This window comes from Monodon monoceros, unplaced genomic scaffold (genome assembly GCF_005190385.1).
Source record: "Monodon monoceros isolate NGI ecotype Baffin Bay Population unplaced genomic scaffold, NGI_Narwhal_1 Super_Scaffold_2, whole genome shotgun sequence".
NCBI classification, from domain to species: domain Eukaryota; kingdom Metazoa; phylum Chordata; class Mammalia; order Artiodactyla; family Monodontidae; genus Monodon; species Monodon monoceros.
In genome coordinates, this window is record NW_021703776.1 from 9,727,120 (window position 1) to 9,735,376 (window position 8,257).

At 45.6% G+C, this 8,257-nt stretch overlaps 1 protein-coding gene across 6 annotated transcripts in view; it reads right to left on the reverse strand.

Moving 5' to 3' along the window:
- STK17A (serine/threonine kinase 17a) overlaps positions 1–7,613 on the reverse strand; it is a 47,931-nt gene extending 40,318 nt beyond the window's left edge. For 5 of the 6 annotated variants that reach the window (XR_003795307.1, XR_003795305.1, XR_003795306.1 and 2 more), the window contains exon 1: positions 7,292–7,610. Coding sequence is in view for 1 of the 6 variants with exons in the window: in XM_029234033.1 (XP_029089866.1) it covers positions 7,292–7,491 (200 nt within the window). In the remaining 5 variants the exon portion in view is untranslated. Of the gene's footprint in view, positions 1–7,291 lie in introns of all 6 variants that reach the window. The other variant, XM_029234033.1, reaches the window with a different exon arrangement.
- Between the last annotated feature and the right edge of the window lie 644 nt (positions 7,614–8,257).

Sequence of the window (8,257 nt, forward strand, 5' to 3'; positions counted from 1 at the left end):
ATTTCAAATAGTTTCCATGTCATTAAATATGACTTTCTTTTGACTTTTTTCAATCATTTAAAAATGTAAAAATCATTCTATATAGCTGGCGAGCTTTACAAAAACAGGCAGCCAGCAGTAGGTTGCCAAGCCGTGCACTACTGCACGCTGAAGAAAACTCTTCTGCCATTCTGATACTGCACGCCACTGAAACTGACAGCAAGGCAGCAGATCACAAGGGTCTGAGGAAACGCGCACTGGCTTCATCTCTGAATGACTGGGAGGGGAACCCTTAAAGCTACTCAGACAGTCAGAAGATGAAACGAGGTTTCCGGGAACTGTTCTTCCTGTAGAGCCACGCAGTACACAGAACTGTGAGACTCAGCCGTCAAGGTGCGGGGTCCTAGTGAACACACTACGAATGAACACTGTCACAGTGGCCCTAAATTCCACACGCACAGGGGCTCTAGTATGCATGCTTTACCACAACTTCATGGTAAAAACTGTGATTGTACCTCAACTCTAAGTTACTGAGGGCTCTCCAAAGCATGAAATAAATAATGTTTCTCTGACACCAGGGGTCACAGTTACATGCAGAGACTTGAGACTGATGAGGTTCAAAGGGCACCATCTACTTTCTTTGTTGACTTACCCGAAATTCTTCCTGGATCACATCGTTGTTACAGTTTTCGGAGCTCTTCACTCATTTCACAAACATCTATAGTTCACTATTATACACTAAACTGAGAACTCAGATTTTCATTACTCGTTTTTTGGGGGGAGGGGGAATATCAGAAATGAATACATTTCAGAACTCAATGATAACCCATTCCAGGGTGGAAAGAAAGGAAGGATAAACAATGATAACAACAGGAAGTAACATTTTGAGTCAGATCCACCAGTCTAAGCTTCCTCAGAACAAGGACTGGGCTTTACCAGTGCCCAACTGGTAGAGCTTGGGAAGGCACAGTGAGGATCTGTAGGTAGGTATGACACGCTAAGGAGTTTGTGCTTTATTTCTCAGGGTAAAAATGGGCGCCTATGAGAATTTTTTAAGTAAGGTAAATGTTTTAAAAGGTAGGTCTGAGAGTGTATAGTGAAGTGTTAACTAGAAACTAGGGAAGCCAAGAAAATAATTCAAGGTAAGGGGTCTGAACGAAAGTACCAGCAGTGGAGGCTGGGAAGAGAGAATGCATTTACAAGACATTCAAGGTCAAGATCCGTGAGCACTTCCTGACATGCTGAGTTGCAGGCAGAGATGAGGGCAGAAGGGAAAGGTGGAAGTGGAAGATGACTTGGAGATTTTTAACCTGGGTACTGGGTGATGTGGTACCATCCACTGAGAGAAAGATTAGAAGAATGATAACGGATTTGCGGGGGGCGGGCCAGAGGGAGGGGGAGTGTGTTAGGTTTGGATGGGAGAAGTTTGAGGTGCTTTTCTCTGTAAAGAGAACTTTATTTACTAGATGGATTCCAAATATAAGTTCCAGTGTTGGGTTGCTACACAAAGGTGAACAGATAATAAAATATATAAGGTTCAGGCAAAGATTAAAAACTGTAGATGCTAATTTGAGTGGTATATAGAAGAAGCGAAATAAAAGTGACCTCTGGGGTTCCAGGTTTGATTCTATAATAGTTTACAGTAAAGTGCTTTGTTTCTCCCTGTATTCTATTAAAGTTGGTCTGACATATTAGAATTTGTTGCCCTAAGACTGTCTCCTTGGCTGGAGGATGAGTTCCAGGAACCTGGCCTCTTATTCATCTTTGCATCTCCATGCGTAGAGCCCCGCACATGGCAGGTGCTCAAATATGACATCAGATAACACCCTGAGTACATACACTGTTCATGCTATTTTGTTAAAGAAAAGTTCTATGGCAACTTAACCTCATAAGGTTTAATATTTTAGCCACAATGGACTACTTGCCTTTCTCTTTTTCATTGACTTTTTCGGGACTGTGCTTATTTGTTTTCTTGCCAATGGCTGGAGTATCTTTCATCACTACTAGTAGTAAAATTCCACCCGTTCTTTCAGGTCCAGCTCAAATGTTATTTTCCCCATAAGATTTTCCCATGTGGCATGTCAGCTCGCCTATAAAGGGAGTAGTGACTGATTTGTTAGATTTGGGAATAATTTCCAGAGCCTACCAAAGAGCCTTATGTGCTCAATATGGAAGTACAGTATTTGCTTAATAGCACTGGGGTTTATGCCTTAAGCGCAAGGAAGTTCCGTTCAAGAAAGACCTAGAAAAGATCCGTCTTCCTTACCTCTGAAAGGAAAACAACAAAAAATAAACTATCTACTGACCCTAAGTGTAAAAATCAGTGAGTCCATCAGATCAGACATCGACATAAGTGACAAGAACAGGTAAGGCTTTTAAAAGCCAGGCTCAGTTTTAAATTCCGGCTGGTAACTGTAATCTTGGGCACTTGGCTCAGGCTTTCTGAGTCTTAGACTGCTCACCTGTAAAATGAGGTTGATGGCACTAACTTGCAGGGTAGTGAACACTAAACAAAATGACATCTCCGAAGTGTGTAGCATCCGGCAAATGATCAGTAATCAGTACACAGCAGCTATTTTTATTGTTTGGGGCATTAATTTCAGATCTATGATAATTTGTAAAAAAATAATCATACAGAACAGAGGAGTTTTGGAGGTGATCTAATTTGAACTCTCTACTTGATGCATAAATTCCCTCTATAAGTCGGGTTCCTTCTTCCCTTCCTGAACAGGTGAATCAATGACTGTGGCTACTTAACTTTCTAATGCACTTGGTTCAATAATCAGATTTTATAAAATTTTGTTATTGTAGTTATGTAAAGAGGCTGAAATTCATTAAATCCTTAAGTTTATGTACTTTCTAAATTTAATTTTTATTTTATATTGGACTATAGTTGAAGGTTTATGTATTTTAAATTAAGATTTTACTTTTAACACTGTAAGCCCCAACTTTTCAAAATTAAAACAGTTGACTTAATGAAGCATCTGCCTTAGAGCAGGAGCCATATTTCCTAAGTAACGTCTGCTGCTGAAGCACAAACATAGCCAACTGTTTTTACCCATCCAAAAATATTGGATTATCTAAAACTGGAAATATTTTTCAAACTAATTTTAAACTGCCAAGAAATCTTAAATAACAGTTTTCCTAAAACAAGGTGCAATTTCTACATGGATAGTATTGTTTAACAAGGGTCTTTATTTCTAAAGAAACTACAGCTTACAATTTATGACATATGCTTAAGTAGCTGTAAGGTACTAAACCTGAAGCCATTACCTACAGGCAGGAATCTAGGTAAAGGACACCCACCTCCTGAAAAACATCCACCTGTGCATCCCCTTCAGCTCGAACATCCTCTAATTCTCTGATAAAAATCCTTCCTTGTTCCTGTTACTCCCAACCTCTGAGGATAATGAGATAGGACGTCTCTGTCTACCATAAGGCCCAGCTGAGACAGGCTGGGACCTGGGACCCTTCACCTGAGTGCTTGCACCTGGACAAACATCTCCTCGAGCCATAGACAAAGAGACTCTAAGGGACTAAGAACGGCACGCATGCGCAGGTGCGGTCAATTATGAACAATAAGCTACAAAAAGGCCACAGGCCAACTGCCACTTCTGAGAAGCTGCGAGCAAAAGCGGGGGGCTGCACGTGATCCCTGCACACAGCACCAGCAAGGGGGTGTGCAGATCACCGAAGCCTCCCCTCCAGCCCGACCCAGCCATCGGCCCCCACCCTCACCCCACTGAACGGACCAGCTCCGCCCCCCCCTCCACTTTGGGGAGCGAGCAAGGGCACCTGCTTCTTGTTTTCGTTCCCTCGTGCTGCAGCACGGAGCCCCAGTAAAGTCTTGCCTGGAATGCTCCTCTGGCCTCTTATCCATTGCTATTGATTCAAGAGTCCAAGGACCCAGGTGGAACCGGGGAGGGAAGCATATGACACCGAAGCTGGGCAGGGTTTGTTCCAATTTGGAACTCATTAACCTGTCCTCTCATAAAAACGATGGGAAATTGCTTTAGCCACAAGATAGGCTATGGATTGTTCTTTGAGAAACATCTGTGGTATAAATGGAAGTGATTTCAGAGAGTCCCAGCTCAGGTGATTCTCACAAGACTCAATCTATCTGTGTCTTGATTTTCTCATCCGAAAAATGGGACTTCCCAAACCTGCTTGTGATGAGAAGTAAATGAGATCATGCAAGTGAAAGCACCTGTAAAACTGTATGGCTCCTATACACTTATGAAGGACCCATTCCAGCAGAGAACTCATATTTATACCTTTTTTCCCCCCACAGGAAACATCAACTATGAGTATGTAATAATACAAAAAACAAAAGATGTTCTTTCGGCTTTAAAGATCTCTTTTTTCTTAAGATAAAATGTATGAGTATGTCAAAAAATGTTCAAGTTGAGGACTAGGCAAATCATTTGATGTGGAATCAGTATAATTTAAAATTCCTAGAAACATTTTTCTGTTCCTACACTATCGATTAGAACTCGAGAAGTCAACACTTTGAAAAAAATTCTCAGAACTCAAGGTCATGGCTCCTGCGCCTTGCGTCATTACTGTGGTTTCCACTGGCACCTGTGCTGCCTCAGAGAACGGTAACAAGCCTCAGGAATAATAAGTCAAGCTTCCAGCAATAAAAGCAAATTTTACATCATATATTTACCCACATTTAGGTTGCCATGGACTCTACTGGAGATATGAAAGAAATGTGACATTTCTTAAAATAATCAACATTACATACTTTCATTACTATGGAATCAATATCGACCATTTAAAATGTTTTCTCCAAACAACCATTTCACTGAAAGCTTTATATTTCTGTAAGATAAAATAACGGGAACTCCCAAAAGAACTCAGTTTCTGTGTTTGAACAGTCAGCTCTTCACACCTCTTCAACATTTTCAACTAAATGAAAGGCCATAGAACAAAATGAATATATCTTTGTTTTTCATACCACATCGTTAAAATACAACATGAGTAATTTTTAAGTTCTGTATCAGTATGAGATCGATTCGTTCTATCAGAAATGCAACCAGAGTTAACAGTTGGAAAAAGATGCAACTTTTCTATCTGACTACAGGAAGGAATACACATAAACACACTTCATTATGTCAAAACTACAACACACAGGCAAGACTTATAAACCTTAAACAAAGAGAGCTTCTAACACAAAACAGAGCTTTTACTTCCTGAGACTTCTGAACAGTTCTCTTGTCTTTTGGAATGAGGCTTTATTACTTTTGCAACAGACAAAAAGTATTTTGAGGTCGTGCACATTTTCCTGTTTTTGCCTTTTGGTTACATTCACTGAGCTACACAATGAATTGCATTTTTTGAGTGCACCCAGGAAGCTAAGTACAGCCTTTATGCTACAGATGTTTTTAATTTATTTAGTTCTCTCAACAACTCTATGAGGCTATCAATGGTTAGGTAACTTACTCAAGTACATGTAACTAGTAAGTAAAGGGCCAAGACTCCACTGTCTGACTCCAAAGTCCATGTTCTTGAACACTGCATTACACTTCTCCGTGATGAAAAGAGAACCAAAAAGAAACAAATACATTCGTTTTCCTTTTCAGTTTTAGGCTCTTATATCAAGTATCTATCTAATTGCATTGTTCTGCTGCTTCAGGAATTATTACTTACGTAAAGAAATTTATATAAGAAGAGATATGTACAAGACGTCACAACCTTCAAACAAAATGAAAGTTGAAACATTCCCGGAGGAATTCTCACACAGCTGGTAGGGCACAAATCAATTTTTTTTCAGATTAAATCATTTATTGCAAAGTCTACAAGACAGTGCTTGCCACCTGAAGACACTTCAGTTTTGTAATATGTTCTCGTTTTGTGGAATGAAGCCAGACAACCAAACAACGGAGAGTCCTAGTTTTCCTTCTTCAAGAAATCAGGGTTACTTCAGAATGTCTGGAATTTTGACCAGTTAGAACACCTACATGAGTCAGTAGCTGTCTACCTCTTCCTTTGTCATAAAGTGTGCACAGATCCAGTTAATTAGTGCCTAGCACAGTGAAGTAAATCTTGTCCCAGAAAGATGTTTCTCCTTGTAACATTTGGAATAAATGAGACACTTTTAAGGTAGGTTTCCTTGCCAAAAAAACTATTTCTAAAAGTTACCTTAATATTTGTAAGGCAGCTTGTTTTTAACATTGTAATCACTGTTACGAGGACTTCTTTTTCCAAGAGCCCCAGGTGAAGGCTGTTATAACTGTCAGGCCCTTTCCCCATTACAACATGCTGCGCTTTTGCAACCATGTGTTATGTGCCAGGCCCAGTGAATTGTGCTTTACAGCCACCGCATCTTCACGACACCCCTGACGGAGACACTGTCACTATGCTATTTTACGGGTGGGAAACGAGAGGCTGGGGAGTCTATGTCACCGTCCAAAGGCACACAGAGCAAGCAGAGCGGGGATCTGAGCTCGGGTCTGGCCCCAAAGCCTGTGCTTTTGACAACTTCTCCAAACTATTCTTAAGGAAAAAGCGAGTCGGTCCCCAAACCCCTATCACACTCTTGGACCCCTCTTCAACGTACAAGATGTAAAGGATCCAAACAGCCTTCACCTTGTGCAATTTGAAAAAGAGACCGAGTTCTAAGCCCTCCCGACCCCTACAAAGCAAGAGTGGGGAGGGGAAGAGAAGGCAAGGGCCGGTTTTCAGCAGAGAAAGTCAGACGAGGGCCCGGAGCCTACAAGTGAAACCGATAGGAACTTAAAAGGCGCAGGGACCTCATTTCAGAACGAAAGCAGCACAAACCCAAGAAACCGCAACTGAAGTCAGCAGGAGGCGGCGGACAGAAGTTCGCCCAGCGCTGGTGCAAAGGAAGCTGTCACGCTCGGCGTTCTGCTCTCTGCTCTGTCACAGCCGCAGAGGCAGAAGCAGGAACCCACAAGCTCCAGGGGCAAAACCAGAGCTGCCTTCACACCTCTGCTCTGGCTTCAGACTCGCCGCCGCGCGTAAAGGTTCGCAGCGTGGTTCCCACGCCGTCTCGTTAAGTTACCGAGCCAAGGACCACAGAGGCCGAAAAGGCCCGGAGCAGAGGAAGGGGTCAAGGTTCTCGGGGACCCGCGCGGGAGACTTTCTCACGGCCGCTACCCAGGGTACAGCACACGCCGGCGGAGCGCGCCGGCTCGGGGGACGCGGCGCGCGCAAGGGTGGCCTGGGGGCCCTGCCGCCCTAATCGCCGCCCGCACCCAGGTCTGTGCCCGGTTCCGGCGCGCTATCTGCCCCCGCCGGCCTCCCGCACTTATCTGCTCCCCGCCCGCCCGGCCCTCGTCCGCCTCACCTGCCCAGCGCCCGGCCCGGGCTCAGGCTGTAGGAATCCTGGAAGGGCTCGGTGCACACCGCGGTGCGGATCTCCGTCAGCAGCCCGCGGGGCGGGGGCGGCAGCCGGCGCGGTGTGGTCAGACCCCGGCCGACTCGACCCGAGCCGGGGGCGGCGGCCGGGGAAGAGCCGCCGCTGCTCGGCCTCTCCAGAGGAATCATGGCGCTCGGGCGCTCTTTAGCTCCGGCCGCCCGGCTAGCTCCGAGCTGCCAGCGGGTCACGGTCCCTCCTCCAGCTGCCTCGAGGACGTCTGAGGAGGTCAACCGCTCTCCCCCGCGCCGCGCACAGAGTGCCGCCAGCTGCCTCCCGGCCCCCGCCTCCCAGCCGTCCGGTCCCGCCCCACGCTCGGCCCCGCCCCTCCCCTCCCCTCCCCTCGGCCCTCGCTGAGCTTCCGCGGGGCCGGAGCGCCGCGTGCCTCACGCGCGCCCTCTGCAGCCGAGGGGAAGAAGGTGCAGCCTGGCGGGCGGCCTCGGGGTGGGCCCGAGCAGTCTGCGGGCGACCAACAGCACCACCCTTCTGTCTGGAGGACCCACTGCATCAGCCAGTTACGCACCTGTTGAGCATCTGAGAGTTGGAAACCTGAGCCCTCCGTTAATGAAAGGCGTAGGAGCTGCCAGCCAGAGCTTCACGATCCCTTCCCTTGGGCGGGTCGGGAGGGGCGATGAGACTCAGATCAGGGCTGCTGTACAGCACGAGGAAGCTGGCCGGGGGCAGCTGGTTCCTTCCCACGTTGAGAGGAGGACGTGGAGGCAAGAGGTGGATAAATATTTTTAAGCTCTCACACCAGCCCTATGAAACAGGCACTAATATACTGTGTGCAGTCTTCTCTATATTTAACTTTCGAGGTGCTCTCATCCGGTCTTGTGTCTTTAATTATATTCGTATGCTCATGACTACAAAATTTTTATCTCCAGCTTCCAACCATTC